The following is a 24,897-nucleotide window of genomic DNA, read 5'->3' as shown; positions in this document are numbered from 1 at the left end:
CAACCAGATGCCCATAGGAAGCCCATAAGCAGGAGGACATTAGCACACCACCATTCCCCCAACTTGCAGTTCCCCGAAACTGGATAGATCAATTTAGTTTCATTCCATGGCAGTTTTGCACATGTTCATTCATAAGTTTGTCCCATCTTATTTCTGGGACCAGTGGGACAAAAATGAATGAATGAATGAATGAACGAACAAACAAACAAACAAACAGAATCACAAAATTCAGAGAACAGTGAAATTCAAGGGAATACTCCCGTTCTGATCTGTGTATTAACTAAGGAAGTGCAAATCAGGTTGATTGACTTAAAAATGTGAACTGAACAGAATCCACCCTTGTCTCTAGTCTTTGCTGGCCCTTACTAATTCCCCCTCCCACTCATTTTGGAACATTTCTAAGCCACTTGATCAAAAATATACAAATATATATAAAACGGCCACCACTGAAAATAAACCTGTTTGAAAACAAATATGCATAGAATCGTTATCATTAAAAGCAAAGATAAAAATCCTTGGGGAAAGTGGAATGTTTTGAAATCCTGCCATGAAATTCTGCGGTTGCCGGTCCCTGGACCAGCCTGAGGTCATTAGCAAACATGGGCCTTACCAGGGGATCTTTGAAATACATTAGTCTTCTGTCATCCATGGTGAACCACCGCTTCTTGAAGCCTTCAGTTTGCTGAAGAGTGGGAAAGAGGAAATAAACAGTGGGGAAAACATTTTTATTACATGGAGTTCAGTGGGACTTACTGTATTTCCAATCAGTATGCTTAGGACAGCTACAGGCAATTAATTTATTTCTTCTTGTGTGAATAGAGCATGTTGAAATGCAATGCCAAAATGTAGATATGACAATCAAATAGTTTCCAACAATGCTACCGATAGTTGAACAATCCCCCCCACACCCACACACAAAGGACAGTGTCAAATAAAGTATGGTGACAAGCCTAGATTTATTTAATTTGCAGCTAATGAATTGGTTAGCCACAGAGACAGCTTGATTAAAATGCTATTGGCTCACGGCAACAAGAAAACAATCTCTCTGCACGTCTTATTAATTAGGATAGAGATGGTGAAGTGTGAATAGTGAGCAAGATGGGTGTGCTTGCCTTCGAGGCTAGATTTAGGAACGGATTACCCAAGAAACTGCCTAGGGTGTGGCGTCTGGAGATAATCGCCAGGTTCAAGGTATACACATGATAAGTGCAGCTTTCTGAAGCTCAGAATCTCCATCCCAGCTTGGGATCCAAACATAGAGGGTTAAGTATCCACCAGTTTGGAAGAGAAAAATGGCGCCTCTCAGAAATAAGATAGTGATTTCTACTTACTCAGGGCACTCCCTAGCTATGCAGAAAATACAAGTTAACTTAACAAAATTAACAAAAACAAAAATTAACCCAAATACAGCCTGATCAAGACCTTTGATTCTGCTCAAAGCAATGGTAATATGTTTCATATGTGGTGGACCTGTAAAAAAATCAAAGCTTTCTGGAATTTAGTATATGAAGAACTTAAAAAAATTTTGGGCTTGACATTTTGTAAAAAATCAGAGGCCTTCCTACTTAGCATCATAGGTAACGAAATCCCAGAGAAATTAAAAGATATTTTTTTATACGCGTCTGCGGCTGCGCGAAGTTTGATAGCGCAGAACTGGAAGGGAGAGAACGCGCCGGACATAAAAGAGTGGCAAATCAAATTACAGGAATACGCGGAGATGGCCCATCTGACCAACTCCTTAAGAGGACATAACAGACAAGCCTTTGTGTTAAAATGGGAGAAATATAGAAGGTATCTTCAAAGCATCAACAACGGTATAAAGTCTATGGCGGCCTTCGAGTGACCCTGGAGTTGTAATGGGAATGTAATATATGATATGGCTAAAAGTAGAAATTGAAATGTTCTGAAATGGAGGTAAAAGATAATATAGCAATGTTGAGCACATTCATAATGAGGAGAAGACTGTTCATAGGGAAAGGATGGGAAGTTTAACTAAAGAGATTAATTTTTGTATGTTGCTGTTTTGTTTTCTGTTTTGTTTTCCTTGTTTTTTTTTGTTTTTTTGGTTTTTTTGTTTTTTTTTTTCTTTTCCCCCTTTTTTTTTTTTTTTGCTTTTTCCCTTTTTTTTTCCCTTTCTTTTCTTTTCTTTTTTCTTTTCCTTCTCTCCTCTCCCCCCCCTTTTTTCCCCTCCTTTTCCTTTTTCTTCCTTTTTTTTTTTGTCTTTCTTTTTCTTTTTTTTTTTGTTTTTTTGATTTAGCATGTTTTCGTTTAAGGATAAAAAAAGAAAGAAGATAATATGTGTAGTCATATATTTCCATGGTATCTACCATTGGTAGTATTCCCTTTTTATTATGGGGTGTAAGATGAAGTAAGGAGAAAGAGACAACCAAAAAGGAATACTTCTGATTCTTGTATTTTATTAATATATATAGTGGAACCTAACTTGTAAATAGGTACAAATGGAAAGTACAAATGGAAAATATGTACAGAATGTTTGTGATATTGGTGGATGTAAGAGTTGAAATTTAATAAAGTATTTAATTTTCAAAAAAAAAAAAAAAGACCTTTGAGCTTCTGGGCCTTTCATAATGTTGAGATGTCAGTTGAGAGGGGGGTGTGAGGCCTCTTGACTCCAGTGACAGAACGCCATGCTCCAATGTGAGTTCAGGGAGTTGGACAGCAGGGCATGGAGACCAAGGAAGACTGCTTTGCCCCTCACCTTAGTGACTGAATAAATCCCAAGCTTTCAAATAAACTATAAACACAGATATTCAGGGCTATCCAGTGTGTTGCACAGAATGTCACATGTATCTGCCAGTCAGGCAGATGTCATGGGTGTGTGGTTGGCGTAATGAGCTCCTACGCCCCAGGGAATGAGTTTGTTCCCTTGAGGCCAAGATGGCTGACCTGGAGAAGATGAAAGAGGCCGAGACGTTGGTGGACGAAGCCTTTAGGGACACGATATCTGCATCCCACTCCTTGGTTGACAGCTCCCTGCTGTCAAGGAAAAGGAGGGTCTCCAGGAAAGATGGCGTCACTCTGAGGGAAATTATCCCATAGAAAGGGCCCCATTCCCTGGGGAACGAGGAGTTGTTCTCTCATGCCAAGGATACTCCTGCAAGGGATGGAGGTACTCCCAATAGTGGGCGATTTGATCATCAGGGGCCTAGACAGCTGGGTTTATGATGCGAGTGCAGGTGGCATAGTGACTTGCCTTCCCGGCACAAAGTCTGTTATACAGCGCCCATAATTCTTTGCAGGAAGCAATGGATGCCACTTTGAGTGCCTTGGAGGACAAACTATGGTATATAAATGTAATAAATAAATAAATAATGCAAAAATAAAAGATTGTATGCAAAACAGCTCAATTTGACCAATGGTACTGTGTTGCACAATTCAGCTTTTCTTTAAGCAGAATTTGGGGTGCAAAGCTTTTCTGGGTTTGGTGCTTCAGGCCCCCAAACACACCCCAAATCTAGGCCAATTTAAGGCACTGTTTATGGCTGACCCCATCCAGAGCTACTTGAGTCAGTCAGCCCCAAACAGCTGCTGCTTTGCCCTGCTGTTACAGGGCAAACTATTACAAGGTTTCAGCTGTCTAGCTAGTGTAAAAATATTGTAGCCATTTTGGGGTTTCACATCATGGCCTCCGGAATTTGCTTCTACTACAAAGTATACTAGTATATGTCAGCTTTCTAGCTCATGGAGAGATACCCCAAAGGTTTATTTATCTTTGGATGTGACGGCTGCTTCGTTTTAGATCTGATGTGATGCCGTGGCTTCCAGCCATAAAATGCAAACGCGATGTGGATTTTTAAGCTGTCTATTTCCAGTTTACAACATAGCGCGCAGTAGACGGTGCAATGTGGAAAACATGGCTATATATAGGGCTTGAGGACAGAGCACTGATGCACAAGATACGCAGTGCGGTGTTGTGAGTGTCCAACTAGGACCTGGGAGACCAGGTCTCAATACCTCAGCCATAAGGCTCCCTGGGTGACCTTGGAACAGTCACTGTCCCTCAGCCTAATGTCCCTCACAGGGTTGTTGTGAGGATAAAATGGAGAGAGGGAGAGCTATGCAGGCTCCCTTGAGCTTCTCAGAGGACAAGTGGAGTGTAATTGCAATAATAAATAAATAAACATAAAATAGTAAGTCAGAAGCATCATGGTTGGCAGGTAAGGTGAGGCAGAACATTGATAAAACACTTAAACCCACCCTGAAGTTTCTAAACAGCACAAATAAGAATATACCGTACTTTTCTGTGTCTAAGATGAGTTGGTTTTTTTTAATCAAAAATAATGTTCAAAATCGGGGGTCGTCTTATACACGGATAGTGCTGAGGGGGGACGGGGCATGTCATACACGGAAAAATACGGTACTTCGTTTTAGCATAGACAGAAAACATAACATGCCCCCCTACCTTTGGCCCAGTTTTTTCCATGTATCCTTCCTTCAAGTAGTTCCTAGAAAGCTTTGGCACCAGCTAGAGTTGGTGAAAAATAAGGGACAGTGATACTGCAGGTAGTAGACAGTGGGTAAAAAAAAAATAATGCATGAGAAAAACTTGGGTGTTAATGGACTCAGTATCGATTTGGTTGAACATTTTAGCCAGAGCTTCTGGGGGGAAACAGAAGTCAGATGAGACTTAGCAGGCACGACACAGTTCGACAGCTGGCACAGAATTCCCACATGGTCTTCCCATCCGTTGCTCCGCGCTAGTCAAGAGTTTGATCCCACCAAGATATAGGCTGCAACCCTGCAGGTGAGAATCCTCAGAGCTCAGGGATCTATTGTGGCCCTGCAGTCCTTTCTCTCTGGCCCTTGGATCCACACTCTCCCAGGCCACGCCCCTTCCAAGCCCAGCTCCGTCCCTTCCTTCAGCCCTTTTGGAATGCCTCCTTGAACTGTGGCAATGCCTCTTGCTTGCCTGGGTGGATAGAGGGCTGTGTCAACAGCTGGCTTTTTGCAAGGCCAGAATTCAGCCTAATATGTAAAGCTGAGAGGTGCATCCATTGCTCTGCCTCGTGCCCCAACACCCCTGGAATGTGCCCATAGTGGAATGTCGCCTGCAAGCTGAAAAAGTTTCCCCACTCATGCTGATTGCATGTAGCTGGGAATCATTCCTACTGAACTCAGTAGGACTTACTTCTGAGTAGACAGAACTGGAAAAATCAGGGGGCTTCAGCCATTACCACAGTTCCCCCCAGCACCCAACAGTGCTTGAACATTTACAGTGCATTCCCAAAAGCACACCAGAGAGAACAAATTGCCCCTAGACACAGCTAAACAGAGTGCATTCTCAGGCAAGCAAATGAGATGCCGAAACACTGGTGAAAATCTGGGAGCTCTGGGGACCTTGAAATGCAAAAGGGAGAGCACCAATCACTTAAATCAAGAAGGAGAGCACAAATCACTGAAACAAAGAGCATTTTCAATACAGGAAACGGGTGTTGTTGTTTTTATAAAGTATTAGTGGGGAACCTCTGGCCCGCAGCTCCTCACTGAAGCCTCACCTTTTGGCCCATGGAGGGCCTTTGAGCTAACTTCACCCACCTGCCTGGATGTCCGATTTAAAGGAAGCACAGGTCATGCACTGAAATGCATGGTTCCTTTGAATAAGGGACTTGAGCATTGAAAACTGAACTTTGTAAATTTCAAGGCAATGCTCTAGTTGGTTAGGTCAAAGCAATCCAGAAAAAGGAGATACAGCTTTCAGCAGTAATTGCATCAATCTGCAGCTAGTTTAATCAACAAAACACTTATCGCTAACAAACAAATGATCAGAAACACCATTATTCACCGCCCATAAGATTAATCTGTGTACCAATCCATTGCAATTCACCCAGAATTAACAAATCCATCATTCAAACTGAAGAATCAGGAGAGACATGATCAATCGATCCTTTCTGCTGCCAGAATCTCTTTCAGCTGATCCCTCTTTAGGTGAATGCACATAAAAAAATAGCCACTTTAAAAGAAACCCTCACATTTAGACTGAGACCCGTCTATAGTGAACTTGTCAGTGCTGAAAGTCTGTTGCAAGAAGTTTCAAAAGCTCATTTTTATAAATGTCACAGAATTAGGGGTCTGGCAATTCCAGTTCTCTCTGTTTCTCATTTTTCCAATCTTAAATTCACTTCTCCATATTTCAGCAACAATTTGTGATTTATTTAGCTGTGATTACTGCATTGCAAGGGGTTGGACTAGATGCCACTGGGGGTCCCTTCCAACTTTACAGTTCTGGTGTGGGTCTGTCTGTCAGTCTGTATACAGGAACCTTTAACATCTGTTTTGTAAGTATGTGTATTTGTGCTCATTTCTATGATTCTAATTAACTATTGGCCTCAGTTCAAGGTGCGGGTTTTGTTGTGTTAAAACCCTATACAGCTTGAGATCAGGCTTCCTGAAAAAAATCATCTCACCCCTTATTTACCTAACCACTCACTGTGCACCGAGGGCTTCTTGCAGATACCATCTTATAGGGAGAACCTTCCCTTGGAGTCCCCGCCTCTTGACAGGCATCTTCTCTGCTGCCTTTTCAATGCCTACTGAAACCCTTTCTCTTTCAGCAAGCCTTTTAAGTAGAGCTCTTTTCCCCATCCTACATTTAGACTGAACTTGTTTCTGGATGTTCTAATTGTTTGCATGTTTGCCGCCATGAGCAGGATATAGGTTGCTGTTGCAGTCTAGCAAGCATCTGGAAGTCTACAAGTTCCCCATCTCTGTGCCCAAAGGCAGCAGCTCTCTCCCTCTCTGCCTCGCATAAAAAAACAACAACACCCTGGCATCAAGAGGCACTATTCTTCTGAACCACCAGCTCCTATTTAGCTATTATCTAGCCATTCAAGGCTTCTCCATGAATTTCTCTACGCCCTCTTCAAAGGGGTCGACACCGTACCTTATGGCAGGTAGTTCCATAGGCCATATTTTTGAGATAGCTGTTAGCTGCCCTGGGCTCCGGTGGGAGGAAGGGCAGAGTATTGGGAAGCAATAGACATAAATGAAGAAACTTAATTCTGCAATGTGCGAAAAGTGTTTTTTTCCTTTCGCCTGCCCTGAATCTTCTGAATCATATAACTCTGCCAAAGAAACATCCCCACTTGTCCAAATGTCACAAAGAGGGTGTAGCTCAGGGACAGAACACCTGCTCTGAAGGTCAGACCCACAGCATCTCTGTTTGCAGGGCTGAAAAGGGCTGGATAACCTCTGGGTTTGGTGCACCAGTAGTCTGACTCGGGAAGCCTGATAGAATCATAGAATTGTAGAGTTGGAAGGGACCCTGAGGATCATCTAGTCCAACCCCCTGCAATGCAGGAATATGCGACTGCCCCGTACAGGGATCGAACCTGCAACCTGGGCATTCTCATCACCATGCTCTAACCAGCTGATCACAGACATGTGCAAACAGCAAGCCATCCAGGCTGCAGCCATCTGGGTCATTGGGGTGGTTAAGCTAGGACTGTATCGTGTTGAAATACTTATGGGGATCCACAACAGGGCCTGATTTCTGCTACAAACAGAACCTCAGAGTGGGAGGAAGAATAAGTCGTTCCAAAGGACCCCCATCAGCACAAAATGTACTGCAATGATTTTATAATCCAAAGGAGTACATTCAGCCAAGCCGAAATGCTGATCAGCCATTTCTTTTGGCCAAGGGCAAGAGAGAAGACAATGCCATTTTTTCTCCCACTACTTAAGCATGATTAAAAGCCATCTCTGGCTCCCATCTCCAAAGACTGGGAGATTCAGTCCTGCTAATAATAATAATACTTTATTTGTACCCTACCTATCTGGCTGGGTTTCCCCAGACACTCTGGGCTGCTTCAAGCATATATAAAAACACAGCAAAACATTAAATCTTAAAAAGCTTCCCTATACAGGGCTGCCTTCAGATGCCTTCTAAAAGTCAGATAGTTGTTTATTTCCTTGACATCTGATGGGAGGGCGTTCCACAGGGAGGGTGCCACTACCGAGAAGGCCCTCTACCTGGTTCCCTGTAACCTCACTTCTTGCAGTGAGGGAACTGCAAAAAGGTCCTTGGAGCTGGACCTCAGTGTCCGGGCTGAACAATGGCAGTGGAGACGTTCCTTCAGGTATACTGGGCCGAGGCCATTTAGGACTTTAAAGGTCAGCTCCAACACTTTCAATTCTGCTCAGAAACATAATGGCCCCTTCCTGACCACTCAACTAGAAACGCCAAGGAATAGGGGGAATCAGAGCATCTAGTTCAGTATTGTCTACACTGATTGGCAGGGGCTGTTCGGTTTTTCAGGCAGGATACCAGGCAGCCTATAGGGAAATATTCTTTTAAAAAAATATTTTTTATTAATTTTCTTTTCTCAAAACAAGCATCCAATATCATTGCTAAACATACATTTTCCACCCCACCCCCCGTTTACTTCCCTCAACTACCATTTCTGGTTTATTATGTCAGGTGATACATTCTGCTGTTTATATACAATATTACTGGTATGTTATCACATTGTTGTACTTCTTGTTCTCTGTAAATAAAATTGTAAATGTTTATTTAAATCCTGCCAGCGAGACCATTTCTTTCTGTTGTTTGCTGCAATATAGGGAAATATTCAACTAAATATATCTCTCAACCATAAGGGCATCCGGTTATGCAAAGGGCCTCCCACACTTTCCCCAAATTGGCTCTACAGGGATTGGGAGAAAACCCCCAGAAGAGATTTAGGGGGACACAGGGCGTGCATGGAGAAAGGAGAGGCAGGGTGGGGGGAGTTCTGCTGCACAAGCAGAAATCCTTGTGCAAGTTGAATGCTGCTCCTAATAGGCAGCTGGTGGTCCGTTGTGGGTCACCCGTTGTGCAGAACGGCATTGATGGGACTCTCCCCAGGCACTGACAGCAACACATCAAGCAACGAAGAAAGAAAAAGAGAAAAGGCGAGAGAGAAAGAGGAACTCACATCAACGTCGCTCGCTCCAGGGAATGCCACTTGTAAGTAATGGAATCGAGCGGCGCGAATGGCGTTGAACCAGTCCACCATTTCCTGGGAGGAGGAGGAAGAAAACGGCATTTGAGGGGAAAGAGGCAGAAGAAGTTGTAGCAATGGGCACGTCCGTACATGCTGCACCAGCCTCGGGTCAACTCTGATTTGATCTGAATTTAAATGCAATTTTAATTTTCTGGTGGTTACTTCTGCAGGCTTTTGCAGCATTCTGATCTTCGCCACGATTCTTACGCCCGCTTCCTTCAAAGCCCCACTGTGTTTGCTGGGCCTCAGTCCTTAATAAGCTTAGGAACCGCCTATTCCGCGGCAACTCATTGCTTGCGTCAGACTTCTTTTTTGGGGGTGGGGTGAGGTTAATCGTTTGGCATTTCACTGATTTTTTTTTGTAAGCTGCCCTGTGTATATTATCTATTACTAGTGCATATGTTTTAAAATAATTTCTAAACCTTTAAAATCTCTAAGCAACACCTAACTATACAAACGGGTGTGTGTGTGTAATAAAAACAGAGATTAAAAACAGAACTCTAATAATAACAGAGTCGAATCTCATCGTAGAACTGAGGAGTTGGAAGGGGACCCGAGGATCATCTAGTCCCCAACAATGCAAGAATCACAGCCAAGGAACTCCCAACAGATGGCTGTCTAACCTCTGTTTAAAAAGAAAAAAGAAAACCTCCAAAAAAGGAGAGGCCACCACTTTCTGAGGTCATTCGTTCCACTGTCAAGCAGCTCTTATTACCGTACTCCCTGTCAAGGAAAGTCTGGGTGCTTTACATTGAAAGCAGAATCATTTCACTTTAAACAGCCATGGCTTCTCCCAAATAATCCTGGGAACTGTAACTAGTTAAGGGTGCTGAAAGGGGGCTCTCTATTTTCCTTACAGAGCTACAATTCCTGGAGTCCACTGCAAAGAACTATAGTCCAGATAGGGCTCTGAAGAGTCAGTCTTGCACTACAGTGCCATGAAAACAACACCCCTGGATTATTTGGGATGTGAAAGGTTACAGGATTTCAGCAGGCAGCTACAGGACAGGCACCGGATGGAAACAAAACAGTACGTCTGCCGCAAAATCTTTACAGTCATAAACACTACTGAAAAAGGGAACACGTATCATTGCCCCTATTCCCCCTGGAGCACAAATCCTCACGAATGGGCAATAAAAAAGGATTTCTGCAGGGGCCCTGAGAATGTATATAACATAAAATGATAAATTATTATAAATCTGTTATATATTACAGTGGTACCTTGGTTCTCGAACTTAATCTGTTCCGGGAGTGCATTCGACTCCCGAAAACATTCAAAAACCAAGGTGTGTCTTCCGATTGGCTGCAGGAGGTTCCTGCACTCAAGCAGAAGCTGCGTCGGACGTTCAGCTTCCAAAAAACGTTCGCAGACTGGAACCCTTACCTCTGGGTTTGCGGCGTTTGGGAGCCGATTTGTTTGGCAACTAAGCCGTTCGGGAATCAAGGTTTGACTGTATTAGCAAACCTACAGCCTTTTGATCACCACCTTTGAGGATTTCATTTCGAAGGCAAGCCCACAGGCGTAATGGCAGCGACAACCTTTTACAGTATATTATCAATCCAGCACATTTAAAGGAATCTCCTGCTGGCCAGAGCTTGCTGCTGAGATTTGCTGCAAGGGTGGGAGACAGCCTGCAGAGGGTGCTTCGGCTATGAAGGGGTGCCCTGATGACAGAGAAAGGGCAGAGGCAGGTCAGCAGAGCTGTGTCCCCAAGGTCTAGTAAATTAAGTTCACCCTTGTATGCTTTCGTGGGGATCAGAGCTGATCAAGGCTTGCCAGCCCTGTCAAAAAATGCGGTGCAAAAATGGGCAACCCTAACGCTGCCTTGCTTGCTTCTTCTACCTTACTGGACCACAGGTTTATTTCCTGTAGTAGTAGTAATAATAATAATAATAATAATAATAATAATAATAATAATAATAATGCTCATCAGATCATAGAAGGTGCACTTTGCAAGTCACTAGGAGGTGTCAAATCCAGAAAACTAAAAAGCTTTACACAGGGTAGCCCTCTGTTTGAAGGCATCCTTGAAGCGCTGTCTGGTTCAAGTTCAGGGTAAATAAAAGCAGGGCTGTCTTAAGCATATGCGGCACCAGGGTGCAAAGATCCGTCCAGCGCCCCGCCCCCCCCCCAGTTGCCCAGCCCCAGGCACACAGGAGGGTGGAGCCGGCCAGCTGCCTCAGCGTCTCGCTGCCTCGGTTGCCCCCGAACTCGTGGCACAGAGCCACCTGCAGCAGAAGAGCTTGCTGCGGCACTCCGACCAATGGGCGGGCTCTTCCCCGGACTCAACTCTCGGGCCCTGGACTCTTGGCCTGGCACACCTGAGAGCCCAGGGCCCAGGTGCCCCGCGCCCCTAGCACCTATGGGTAAGATGGCCCTGAATAAAAGGATAGCCCAGTTGGTTAGAGCACAGTGCTGACAACGCCAAGGTTGCAGGTTCAATCCCTGTATGGGACAGCTGCATATTCCTGCATTGTGGGGGTTGGGCTGGATAATCCTCAAGGTCCCTTTCCAACTCTACAGGTCTAGGGGTCTAGGATTCAAAACGATTTCTATGATTCACTGATTCTATGACCTTAAGAAGGGAGAGCAGGAGGGGCCCTTGAAATTGCCCATCAATAGTTAGCAGCTGGGCAGCAGATGGACCAGTCACAGCATCCCTCACTATGATACCTCTCTTCAAATTATAGTGAAAAAATCTGCATCCACCCCGATAAAAGCAGCATATGCACATTTCCTGCAAGTCAGTGAAAGGACAACTGTCTCAAAACAAAGAGCATCTGTCCCCACATGGGGATGGTAGTGCTGAAACATTCCTTTGGGCACTGCTGTGGAGCTCTTTGCAAAGAGATTTGCGTAAGGAGTTAATCACCTTATTAATATTACCTCACCCAGGGAACTCAGCTGATGATGATGATGTGACTTTTCTCCTTGCAGATCAAGATAAGCTGGTGACAGCATGGACTAACTATTCCTAGCGAACATATTCCTAGTGACAGGCACTAAAGTAGGGGCCGCAGCAATGCTCTCTGAGCTTTAAGCCGTATCACTAATTCCGTATGGGAACCTGATCTGCTTAGTTGCATTTATGCACATTGCAATGGCTGGTGCAAATATCTATCGACCTATCTGCATCTGAAAACTGCAAGAAGAAAATAAAAGGAACTGAGAACTGGTGAAGTGGATCTCAAACCATTTGTGATCAGGCACCATCTCCTGACTCCAGGTAACCCAGAGCAGAATCCTTCTCCTCCTCCTAGACAGCCAATCCCGAGCCATTATACTGCAGTACTAAATGATACTGTATGGCAGTGGTGGGGGACCTGTGGCCCTTTCCAGATGTGGTTGAACTCCAACTCCCATCAGCCCCACAAAGGGACATAGGAGGTTGCCTTATACCAGCTCAGATCATTGGTCCATCTAGCTCAGTACTGTCTACACTGGCTGGCAGCAGCTCTCCAGGGTTATTATTGGGGTAGGAGAGCTGAAAATAAGGCCAAAATATGTAACACCTGGCAACCAATGCACCCCTTGGGTTTCAGATAGTACATGGGTAGTAAAATGCCCTGGACACAAATTTTCACAGCCCTCTAGCAGTTATGGTGGCTCGTTTACCAGAAGTAATGAATGTATTTAGAGTTAAATCTGAAAGTGTTTACTCGATTCTGACCAAACTAAGCCTCCTGTGTATATTTTGGTCTCACAATGGATCTGGTATTTTGTGCTTGCTACAGAACAGGTGCGACACAAAAACACATTGAGCGATATTTGATGCTCCTGGTAGTCAACATGATGGCAAGGAAGGTCCGTAACTCAACAGAAGAGTATCTGCTTTGTCTGCAGGTGGGCAAACAGTCTGAGTTTGTATTAAAGCAGCTTCTTTGTTCTTCCACACCTCATGCCATACGACTCCTGTCAAGGCAACATCTACCTTGCCTAGGAGCTCTCCAAGGTTCTGAAGATTCCAAACCTTTGCCTGCCCTCTACATCCACTTTAGTCTGTTGCCTAATCTCCATTGTCAGGTGCTGGACAGCTCCAGCAGATATCCATTCAATATCTAGGTCTTATGATCTACAGAATGGATGGCCCTCTTGGTAGGTTCTGCACCCTCAGAAATTCAGGGAATGGCAGCAAGAGGGAGGGCCTCCTCTGTGGCAGCCCCTAAAATGCAGGACTCTTGTCCGAAAGAGGTACATTTGGGACTAGATTGTCATCATATGCTGAAGATGCACCTCTTTACCCTGGTCATTGAAAAGCAGGTAAGAAATCACCATTGCCATCACAATATAATTATTTCTTCTCTGCTCAGATGGTACAAAACTGGGAGAGATGCTGTAGTTTCTTTGTTTGCACGAAAACCAAGAAACATGGGGAATGTGCAAGTCCCACCCATGGGTGCTTTCTACTGCCCTTTCCTTATGACACATGCAAGGCAGCTCTTACAGCAGCCTCCTTTCTTACTTCAGAGCTCCCACCTTGCCATCTTCATGGTAAACAAAGATGTTCCTTGTGCTGTTGTCTTTCAAGTACGTGATTTGCAGCCCATGCGGGTTCCCGATTTTGGCAGGCTGGAAAGTGGCGTTCAGGTGCTCAATCTTCATGATTGCTTTGGGTTCTTTTGCCTGGGAGGGTGGGGGGGGGAGAGAGAAAGGAAACCCAGAACAATAAGAAGCCAAGGTGAAGGCAGCAAGCATGCTCTGCAAAATACATGTGTTCAAAACAAAATAGCACTTTTACTGAGAGTGCAACCTTGATCCAATAGCTCCAGGAAGGACAAAGGGGGCCTGACCACACACTTACACCCCGGAGAAATGTGCAAAAAAGTGCTCTGTCCCCCCCCCCTTAAAAAATTAGCTTGATAACGTACAGTGGTAAAGATGTAGAATCACAGAATTGTAATTAGAAGGGACTCCGAGGGTCATCTAGTCCAACCCCCTGCAATGCATTCTATTATTCTATTGAAAAACACTCAATATATCCTGAAACTGCTTCACTGGTGTAAGGTTCGTGTGGTGGTTGCTCGCGAGTAACGAGGCAAAAGTCCAGTCTGTCTTTTAACAGGTTTATTGTGCATACTATGTACAGTGCAGAGCTACAAATCCATGTCCGTATCAATTGCTTGCAGAATCCGGGAGTGGCCCCTTCCAGTTGTGACCCCAACATAAGAATTTCGGCATCCCCAGTCTCCGCCTCCCCTCCTTGCGTTTCACCCCTCTGCGCAGTTCGGGTGACGGAAATGGCGTGCCTCCCTCCTCGCCCGCCAGGTGATGGGAGCCAGGGTCTCTACAGCATCCCCAGAGCCCCTACACTCATGGCCCCTGGTCTCCTGCCCTTCCCCACTGGAGACATCGCTGTTTCCTCCGCTGGAGGAGGTGCTACTAGTCAGTTGGGGCCGGGGCTCCCTGTAGCCTCCCGAGAGCTCTTCCACCACCTCACGTTGAACCGGGGACAGTTCCCTGACATCCGGAGATGCCACGAGTTGAATCTTCTACATGCAAAACACATACAATACTTATCCGTGATCTATGGTCCTTTTCCCTGGGAGAGTCCTAGATATTTGGTCTGTGGTTGCGTGCATGGCATACATTTAGAATATATGATTTCCACCTAAAGAATGCTGGGAACTGTAGTTTGCCCCTCAGAACTACAGTTCCCAGCACCTTTAACTAACTACAGTTCCCAGGATTCTTTGGGGGAAGTGATGTATGTGTTAGATGTATGGCACGAGTGCAGGTCTGGGGCACCAGCTCAATTAAAAAATGCAAATACAGTGGTACCTCGGGTTAAGAACTTAATTCGTTCTGGAGGTCTGTTCTTAACCTGAAAATGTTCTTAACCTGAAGCACCACTTTAGCTAATGGGGCCTCCCGCTGGCGCTGCGCCACCAGAGCACAATTTCTGTCCTTATCCTGAAGCAAAGGTCTTAACCTGAAGCGTTATTTCTGGGTTAGCGGAGTCTGTAACCTGAAGCGTATGTAACCTGAGGTACCACTGTAAGTAGGCCAGGCCAGCAATCAATTAAATGAAATATGGATTCACCAACATGGAACAGTTTCCTTTATTGTGGTGGATGAGATCAACACCATGACCAGTCTTTTGAAATAGCCGGGGAGAGGGGGAATCCACCCATCTTCCACACCCAGTTAGATAGCAGTGGTTCATGATGGAGTGCTGTGGACTCTCACTTCCCCAAAGGTCAAGACGGCTTCAGCCCCATATGAAAGAGAGAGCAGCAACATCTTAGCGCACTCACTGGGAAATCCCCTTCGACAAAGCAATGCAACTCATGTCCACTTAAAAGCAAACAGCACTGATTTCAATGGGGCTTACTCCTAAGTAGATGGATGCAAATAGTGCAGCCTGGAAATGCCCCTGAGAAGGGGACGGAAAAGGTGACAGTATGCAAAACTGGGTTACTGGGAAAAGAGAACGACTTGCACCATCACTTCTATGGAACCTCCCTTCTTTCCAGAGCATGGTCAAGATGTGGCTTTCTTAATTAGGGGCTTTTTGGAGAAGTTGCGTTCTGATACTTGGTAGTGATGACGACTCCAGATTCCAGGAGGCCCTTGGACAGGACAAGGCAGAACAGACTTGTGGGCGAACCCATGTGGAAGTGGAAAGGGCCGGAAACAAGACTTGAACCCGCCCAGCCCTTATTCCCGTGCAACTACGCCTGTGACCAAGCCCAGGTAGGAGACCCTGCTGGATTAGACCAAAGGCATACCTAGTCCAGCATCATGGGAACTGTAGTTTCACCCTCACAGAGATACAATTCTCAGCAAGCTACAGTTTCCAGGGTTCCTGGAGGGGAGCTGTGTGCTTCAAATGTGTGCTGGATGTGTTTCAATGCATGCTGTGGATCTGTCCCTGCTTTTTCAGGAAGTCCACAAGAGTCACAGACTGGTTGGGCACAGAGGAGTGGTGGGAGGAACCAGCTGGGGAACCCCCAAGGGAAGAAGACTCAGAGCCTGGGGAGTGGTGGTGGGACAATGATGATTGGTCAGAGGGAGCAGACTTGGAGGAGGAGGTGTCAGAAGGGCTTAGTGAGCTTGGAGAATCTGTGGCAGAGAGCAGTCCAGAATCAGAGGCAGGAGCAGGAGAGGAGTGGAGCCAAGAGGCAGAGATGAGTCAGGCTGGTGAAGAGACATGGGTGTCTCCCCTTCCTGCAGTGACAAGTTCCCCTCCCCTGCACACTTTTGCCTCTCGTCCCTCCCATCACCAGCACATGGACCCCAGAAGGTGGACCAGGTGGGGGTCTGGCCCTCGGTCAAAGGAAAGTTCCTCCCCCTTGCCTTTCACTGCTGCTTCCCCGTGTCAAATTTTAGATTGGAAGTTCCTTGGGGCCGAGACCTTCCTTGACGTGCTCCGTACAATGGTACAGCCCCCCGGTGGTGTTACACAAGTGATAAAAATGAAGTAGCAAGGTGCTGGTGAATAAGCATCAGGAGCCTTGTCCCTACCAGAGAGGAGTGGCAAACCAAGCCGATGGACTATGCCAAGATGGCAAAGCTGACTGGAAAACTCAGAAACCAAGAGGATAAAAACTTTATAAAACTTTATATAAATTGAGGGGGGGGTTAATTTAAGAGACCACTGTAAACAGATGGGAACAAGAACAGGATTTTGACTCACCTGTAGTGTAAAAAATTATTATGGACAATATGGTTTGATATAAAAACTGGAGTACGGATGAATATGCAGTTGTAGGTGTTTAAAATGCGACCCCATGGAGGAGATGGGGGGGGGGAAGTCTCGAGATTTGGAGAATCTCCTTATACAGTTACGTTTTTACTAGTTTGTGTTTATTTACGCTTTGTATTTGTGAAACTAATAAAAATGATTTTTAAAAAAGCAACAGGAGCCTCATGGCCCCATTATGTGACCTGCTAGCTATTCAAAACTGAAAAAAGGACCAGCCACTTGGAACCAACCCCCATTCTCTTACGTCATTTTTGTTGTAATACTTCAGGGCACCTTCCCGTTCTGAAAGCACGAATTTCCTGCTCAAGAACTGCCCGTTGTCACGGCCCCTCTTCCAGAGAAATCCTTCCCGGTACCCTATGGAGGAACAGAACAACAACAACGGAGAAATATATTCTTCCCATGGCAACTTTTTGAAAGGAGAAACAGAGAGAAGGGGAATAGTTTGATGTTTTGATTTGTTGGAAGCTGCCCAGAGTGGCTGGGGCAACCCAGTCAGATGGGTGACATATAAACGAATTATTATTATTATTATTATTATTATTATTATTATTATTATTATTTGCCTTTTTTGGCACTGAGGTGGTTGCCACAGAGTCTCCCTCCATCTAGATGTCAGATCCTCATTTGCTGCTCTGATCTTTTGGCTACTGTGCAAATGTGGAGACTCAAACTTAAGAATAGGAAAAGGAGAGCCTGAGAGGAGCATCCCTAGGAGGAAGCAGCAGTCTATTTAAGATAGTATGCATATGTTAAGTCCAGTCAAAGGTGATTATGGGGTTGCGGAGCTCATCTCGCTTTCAGACCGAGGGTGCCAGCGTTTGTCCACAGACAGCTTTCTGGGTCATGTGGCCAGCATGACTAAACCACTTCTGGTGCAACGGAACACTGTGACGGAAACCAGAACGCTAGGAAACACCATTTACCTTCCCGCCGCAATGGTATCTATTTATCTATTTGCACTGGCATGCTTTTGAACTGCTAGGTTGGCAGGAGCTGGGACAGAGCAATAGGAACTCACCCCATCACGGGAATTCGAACTGCTAACCTTCTGATTGGCAAGCCCAAGAGGCTCAGTGGTTTAGACCACAGGACTAGAGTCTTAGGAATCTGTGCAATTTCAGATAGAGGTAGCCAAGGCAACAGCAAACAGATCCAGGATGAAGCTTTTGCTCCTTCCACTGTCTTTAATTGGAATGACTGCAACAAAGCCGTTAAGCAAATTGTATTCTGGTCATTTCCATAAGACGTTAACAGTTTAGCTTGTCACATTTCATTTGTAAATATCAGGGCGGTGGTAGGGGAACTATCCATAGCTTGCTTTGGAAAAGAGCTGCAACTCAACAGAAGAGCATCTGCTTTGCTTGCACAAGGTCCCAGACCCAATCCCTGGCTTCTCCAGACCCCTGCTGGTAATCTTGGAGAGCTGCTGCCAGCCAGTGTTGACAATACTGATCTAGGTGGATCAATGCACTGACTCTGTATAAGGCAGCTTCCTATGTTTTTCTTACAGAAAATGGCAAAACTCAGTTCAGAAAATTAGCCCTTCTCCAACTTTGGGAAGGAGGTGGGAGGGATCTAGGACTTTGCCAGAGCCTCACACGTCCCTCCCAAAGCCTGGCACCTATCTTACCTGGTTTGGGGAAAGCAGCATGAGTGCTGGGGTGTGTGTGTATGTGTGTCAGTCAAATTTTGGCCTCCCTCCCACACCCATTCAACAAGGCAATGTATGACCCACGGGTTCTGTGTTGACATACTCTTTGCGGCCCACTTGGTAGGAAAAGTTGGACAGTCCTGAGTTTGGGTGCTGGACTAATACTGGGAAGCCCCAGGTTCAAATCTCCAGCTCCACCCGTGAAGCACCCTGGGAAATCTTAGGCCAGTGACACACCTTCTCCTCTCACACACCCACATGCACACACAACTACAGTTCCCAGGGTTCTTGGGGGGGGGGAGCATGGCTGCTTAAAGTGGAGAAGTACCGCTTTAAATGCATAGTGCAGATGAGGCCCTTAGCAACATTTCGATGGTCCCACTCTTCATTTATACCCCATCTTTGCTCCAAGGAGCTCAAGGTGGCACAGACAGTTCTCCCAGCCACCCCAATTTTACCCTCACAATAACCTTGTGGGGTAAGTAAGGCTGAGAGGGCTGAGCACCTGGGATAACAGAGTTGTGGGTTTGAGTCCTACACTGGGCAAAAAGATTCACACATTGCAACGGCTTGATCCTTGTGGTCCTTTCCAACTCCACAATTCTGTGATTCTGTGGTTCTGTGACTGTCCCAAGGTCCCTCAGTGAGCTTCATGGGTGGGGATTTGAACCCGAGTCCAACCCTCTACCCACCACACCACGCTGACATTTATCGGAATATGCTCTTTAAAATACGGCATACGTCTGTAAAAGACTCGTTGAGCAACCCGGCTGAATACTTCCAGGAGAAAAACTGCTTGCTGTTCTGTTATTTGAGCAAGTGAACTGTTAAAAGACTCCAAAACTGTCAAAGCTCAGGAAGCGTGACTGTCAGCTCTTGAGCAAGCCTGATGGTTTAATCAACCATATCCTCCAGGCATCGCTTGTGTACCTGTCTGTTTTCTGTCAGCCTTCCCGAGGGAGAACTTCATCAGCCTCCTTGTGATCTATCATGTACGATGCAACATGGAATTAAGCAGTATTCTGCACTTGAATCACAAAGGTTTGGCAGGTAGAGTGAGAAGGAGGCCACCGATAATGGTTTGGGCCCCTCAAAAGACAAGAAAATATGACCTGCTTCCACATGTGTGGAAGGAGGAGTCACGTCTTGTTTTAGCTTTACATATTAGCTGTGATTCCTGCATTGCCAGGGGTTGGACTGGATGAGCCTTGGAGTTCCCTTCCAACACTGTCATTCTGTAGAGTGCTTGAGTGATAGATCTCAAATGCTGGGGAAAGTTCATTCAGGAAGAGACATTTCATTAAAAGAAGAAGAAGAAAGAATCATTTTCTTCTCAGATTCTCAAAGAAAGCCATCATAAATATGGATTGGTGGGCGGAGGAGACATTCAATTCAGTTCACATTTTTTAAAAACAAAAATTCACCCTCCACCCAATTTTGTGGCGCAGTTCTCCAAGTAATAGGTGCAAAAATGCATTTGCTAGACGTTGCTGTGTACTTTGTGGCGGTATTGTCCCAAATCAAAACCACTCCTTTTGATGGCAAGGGTGATCCTTAAAATAAATAAATAAATAAATAAATAATTTTTATTAAAGAATTTATTTTTGTGTAACAAAAAAAGGAGTGAATATGAGACCAAAATGTATTAGAAAAGCTAACCAACAAACTCAAACTAGCACGGGGGCAAGCAAAGGAGGACACCTTCACCCTTTTTCACATATACAACACAACTAGACAAGGGGCCAAAGAAGGTGGGGAATAATTTCAAAACCTATGCACCATGTTTGGCTTTCAACAACTTCGGTGCTCTGCTTCTCAGAAGGAAGCAGCCTGCTATTTCAGCTCCCAAAACTCATCCAATTGGAGCTGAGGGAAGCACATTGACAGGTTTAGAAAGCAGACTAGGAAGGTTTTCAAGATGATGTCATAGGGATGGAGCCAGGTGCGAGTCAGGTGTGTTTTTGTTTTCGTTCCGAAAAAGCAAATTCCCCACCACACGCCGGACACTAGAGGAAGCAAGAAGCTGAATGAACACAAAGCATTTTGGGCTCCTTGCTCACATTCTTTTCCAAGGGTGGTTTCTCCATAGGAGTTAGCAGTTCTTATCTACTATACAGCGATGATTCATTTATGAGTGCCCCCCAACCCCTGCTGCCAAAAAAAAAAAAACACCCAGGGAACACTTATATGAAGATTTTCAATCTGTGACAAAACATTACCTGCCTGGAGGTAAAGGTGAAGAAGAAGAGGTTCTGGCCACGAAGGGAAAAAATTTTTTTAACGTGGTTTGAGCAATTTAAGTGTAGAAATTGGGAGCATTCTACCTTCATCTAATTTGTGTACCTGCTGTCTCTGGCACTGCCTGCCATTTAAGCGCTTAATAAACGCTTACGCCTAGCATGTCTAATTCCCCTTGCCATCATTCTTCAAGCTGCACATTATCAACTTTCCAACTGCACATTTTGTGTCCAATTGCACAATTAAAAAACAAACAAACAAAAAACCTTGGTACAAGTAAGAGCTGGTGGAAGACCTCTCCTTTTAAGGCTTAAAGGAGAAAATGATGGGGGTGGGGGTGGGGAAGAGATCTGTAACAAATTTCCAGCCCTTATAGAATTGTTCCCCTTTGCATCACAGCCAAAGGAACGTTTTGAAAGGAAGGATTGATAGCTTTTGCTTCCCAGGCGCTGGAAATCAATACAGTGAAATACAGCCAGCAACCAAAGTGTCTTTCTCGCTAAACTATCAGACAAAAGCTTGGTAAAATGCTCATGGTCAAAAAGAAGCAAGCATCTCCCACATTCAAGTGCTGCTGGGTTTCATTTATTTTTATTTCTGGAAATATTGGTGTGCCACTGCTCATTAAACACAAAACCAAAGCCGTCTGTGACAACCATATGCGTATGCAATAAAAACAGTGTAAACATTTAAAATTAGAGATCCACTGACCATTACATACACATACCCTCCAACATTTCTCCAATGAAAATAGGGGTGTCCTATTCAACAACAACAACAACAATTTTACTATTTATGCCCTAGCCATCTGACTGGGTTGTCCCAGCCACTCTTGGTGGCTTCCAACATATATAACAAAATAACGAAACATTAAACATTGAAAAACTTCCCGATACAGGGCTGCCTTCAGATGGCTCGGGGATCAGATGACTCCATACCCTACCACGTTTCTCCAATGAAAATAGGGATGCCTTAAGGAAAAGCAGGACATTCCGGTATCAAATAAGAAACCGGGACAGCTTCTGCAAATCTGGGACTGTCCCTGGAAAACAGGGACATGGGTGTCGGGGTCGGCAGATAGATGTTATCTTAACAGCCTGCATAAGCTTGGCAACGTAGAAAAGTTTCCAGCTGGTGTTTATAGGTTGTAGCAGAAGGTGTCTGCTGATGAGCCTTGCCAGCTCAGGGGACGATCTCAGTGACTGGGTGGTCCCTAAGGTACCTTGGACTTAAGTTGTTCAGGCATCTGTAACCCAAAACAGGCGGCCCCTTATTTGCACAGGATGCTTTCTGGGTCATTGTGCATGACAGTGGAGCATATATAAGCCCACTCTGCCCCATTACACCCCTGCCTTGTTCCTTTATCAACTAGTCGTCCACACTTACGATACTCCAGTTTCCCTCCACAGGGCTCAAGGTCATGTATGTGGCTCTCTCCCTTCCCGTTTTGCACTCAGAACAGCCTTGCAAGGTAGGCTAGACTGAGCTATGTTTCGGCAGTAGCCTCCGACTACCGGTTGCTGGGGAAGCACATGCAGGGAGAGCGATGTTGCGTTCATGCTCTGCTTGTTTCCCACGGGCATCCGGTTGGCCACTGTGAGAACAGGATGCTGGACCAGATGGGCCTCGGCATGACCCAGAAGGACTCTTCTGATGTTAAGTGCTGACAGGCTCCCTCACCCAGAGGCTTGCTAAATAATGCAAATAGTTTTCCTCTGGAGGCGAAATTGCTAGGATAGATGCTATCTGGTGCACCAACGATTTCAAGGTGAAAACTGTCTGTGAGCAGCGGGATAGAGGAGTGGGGAAAGGCGAATACCATACAGATCTCTGCCCTATATATTTTCTTCAGGGCTCTCATTAGCATCCCCGGCAGAAGCCTTCCTGCAGCCTTTCCTGTCTGAAACTCTGCTTTGTCATCTGCACTGCTGAAACATATACAGTAGGGCGTGTTGAATTTTTCATCTTTAAAAATCCTGATTTGAGGGGTGTTAAAAAGTTGTGGTATGATTAGGTAATTTGAAATATATTTTGGTTACTTGTAAATATTTAGGTCTTGCTTGGTAAATATCTATGTGAAAAGTTCCTACTTTTTAATTTTTTTAAATTTTTCTGTCATTTAAACGTATATGTTATTCCCAAATTTTCATGAAAACAGATGTTGATAAGTGCCTAAAATTGATTACAAGATATTGTAGTTCTGTTATATATGTATTGTAGTTATCTGTATTATTAATATTAATATTAATATTATTAATTATTAATATGTAGTTATCTGTATTATTAATACTGGGTATGTTTAGCCTGGAGAAGAGAAGGTTAAGGGGTGATATGACAGCCATGTTCAAATATATAAAAGGATGTCATATAGAGGAGGGTGAAAGGTTGTTTTCTGCTGCTCCAGAGAAGCGGACACGGGGCAATGGATTCAAACTACAAGAAAGAAGATTCCACCTAAACATTAGGAAGAACCTCCAGACAGTAAGAGCTGTTCGACAGTGCAATTTGCTGCCAAGGAGTGTGGTGGAGTCTCCTTCTTTGGAGGTCTTTAAGCGGAGGCTTGACAGCCATCTGTCAGGAATGCTTTGATGGTGTTTCCTGCTTGGCAGAGGGTTGGACTGGATGGCCCTTGTGGTCTCTTCCAACTCTAGGATTCTATGATTCTAATATTATACAATGGTATGCGATTTCTTTTTTGCTTTGTACAACCAGTGATAACTGCTTCACTATGACTACAAAGAAGAGAACAAGGCAGGGAACATTCACACATATGAGCAACCTTATTGGAAGTGGAAGAGACATGTTGCCTTCTGAATTACCAACTTTGCGAGACATGTTAAGATATGGACTGTTGCTGAGAGAACAAAGTAAGTGAGGATATGAGAAACTATCCAGCTGCCAGTGTTGCAAAAGACTTATAGCCTAAAGTACTTGAAAAATGGGAACAAGCAAACTGTTCTTTTGTTTTCCCTGTTGTGAATTCAAGAGTTACAGTATTAGCAAAGATTCAAGAAAGTTGAGAGCAAGCAGAAAACATATCTCTTGGAAGGGGCAAGTTAGATATTAAAGAAGCCTTTGCTTCAAAACTTGACAAGCTCTTTGACATTCTCAATTGCAAATGTGAAATCATTATGTGCTCTGAATTTGGCTGTGCTACAGATTGCACAAAAGAAGCTCACATTAATTGCACATGCTCTAAAGACAAGAAGATCCCAGTGAAAGAACTTGCTTTCATTAAAGGCCAGAGAAACAATATTGGTTCTATTGGACCACACCAAATTGGTTTGCCAGATTTTCCAGAACATAACAGACTGATAAAGAAGCAAAAGCGAGGAGAAGTTGAGAGAACAACACTTGCTGATGCTGAATAGAAAAAGGAATGTTTGCAGACTTCTTCACTTCCATCACATGAAGAAAGTTCCTCCGGGGTTGGAAATGAAAAAGAATCTGATACAGAAGATGGAAGTGAATCAAATTATGATTTAGCAGCTCCTTCAACTTCTAATGGAGAGAAACAGTACAATACATTAGATATTCCTAATGTTGCTATGCAGAACATCAGATACGGTGTTGGTCTTCGTGCCACAGCTGCAATTACCACCGCTGCATTTATTGATATTGGCTTGATCACTGAAGAGAATACGAAACTTGTTGTTGACCACAATAAAGTAAAGGGAGCACAGGAGAAATTGATGTCATCATTAGACAATGAATTTGAAGAAATTCAAATTCATTGTCTAATGAATTTGAAATTCAAATTCATTGTAAGGTGGCTTACAACAGCAAACAGACTTTGTCGCTTGTGAGTTTCCAAACATGGCCTAAAAGGCAAAAACCTCAATAATTTAAGGCTGATTGTAGAATACATTGTTGGTGTGTACTATCCGTGTTGGTTCAATATAAAAGTAAAACATTTGTGGATAGAAGGCCCATGTCATTTGTTGTTTCAATTGCAACAGCTTAGACTGCAAAACAAGGCTGCTGTTTTGCCGACTGTTAAGCGTTCAGCGTGGTATGCATTTAGTGAAATGTTAATTCAGACACTGCTGTGCTCAAATAATAAGGAAGAAAGGAGAGCTGGAATTCAAAAGATCATCGATTTGAGAGGTGGCAATGATGATATATTTGGAGACCTTTCAGTACGTCCAAGGAAGACACCTTCTATAAACACCTCTGCTTCAAACTTATTGGAGTTGATAGACTGGTTTGATGGAGTTTATGAACCTCCATTAACATGCAAAATGACCTTGACAGAAATAAAGGAATTTATTGACAAGCCTATGCAAGTTCCTCAGTG

General features: G+C 44.4%; 1 protein-coding gene across 1 annotated transcript in view; it reads right to left on the bottom strand.

Moving 5' to 3' along the window:
• ADAP1 (ArfGAP with dual PH domains 1) overlaps nucleotides 1–24,897 on the bottom strand; it is a 69,571-nt gene that overhangs the window by 2,969 nt on the left and 41,705 nt on the right. The window contains exons 5-9 of the mRNA XM_033167255.1: nucleotides 16,953–17,065; nucleotides 13,480–13,626; nucleotides 8,934–9,017; nucleotides 4,424–4,486; nucleotides 611–682 (exon numbers count right to left, since the gene is read on the bottom strand). Of these exons, the coding sequence (XP_033023146.1) occupies nucleotides 611–682; nucleotides 4,424–4,486; nucleotides 8,934–9,017; nucleotides 13,480–13,626; nucleotides 16,953–17,065 (479 nt within the window). The remainder of the gene's footprint in view (nucleotides 1–610; nucleotides 683–4,423; nucleotides 4,487–8,933; nucleotides 9,018–13,479; nucleotides 13,627–16,952; nucleotides 17,066–24,897) is intronic.

Source organism: Lacerta agilis, chromosome 13 (genome assembly GCF_009819535.1).
Source record: "Lacerta agilis isolate rLacAgi1 chromosome 13, rLacAgi1.pri, whole genome shotgun sequence".
Lineage (NCBI taxonomy): Eukaryota > Metazoa > Chordata > Lepidosauria > Squamata > Lacertidae > Lacerta > Lacerta agilis.
Note: the sequence above shows the minus strand (reverse complement) of the source record. Positions and strands in the feature narration are given on the sequence as shown.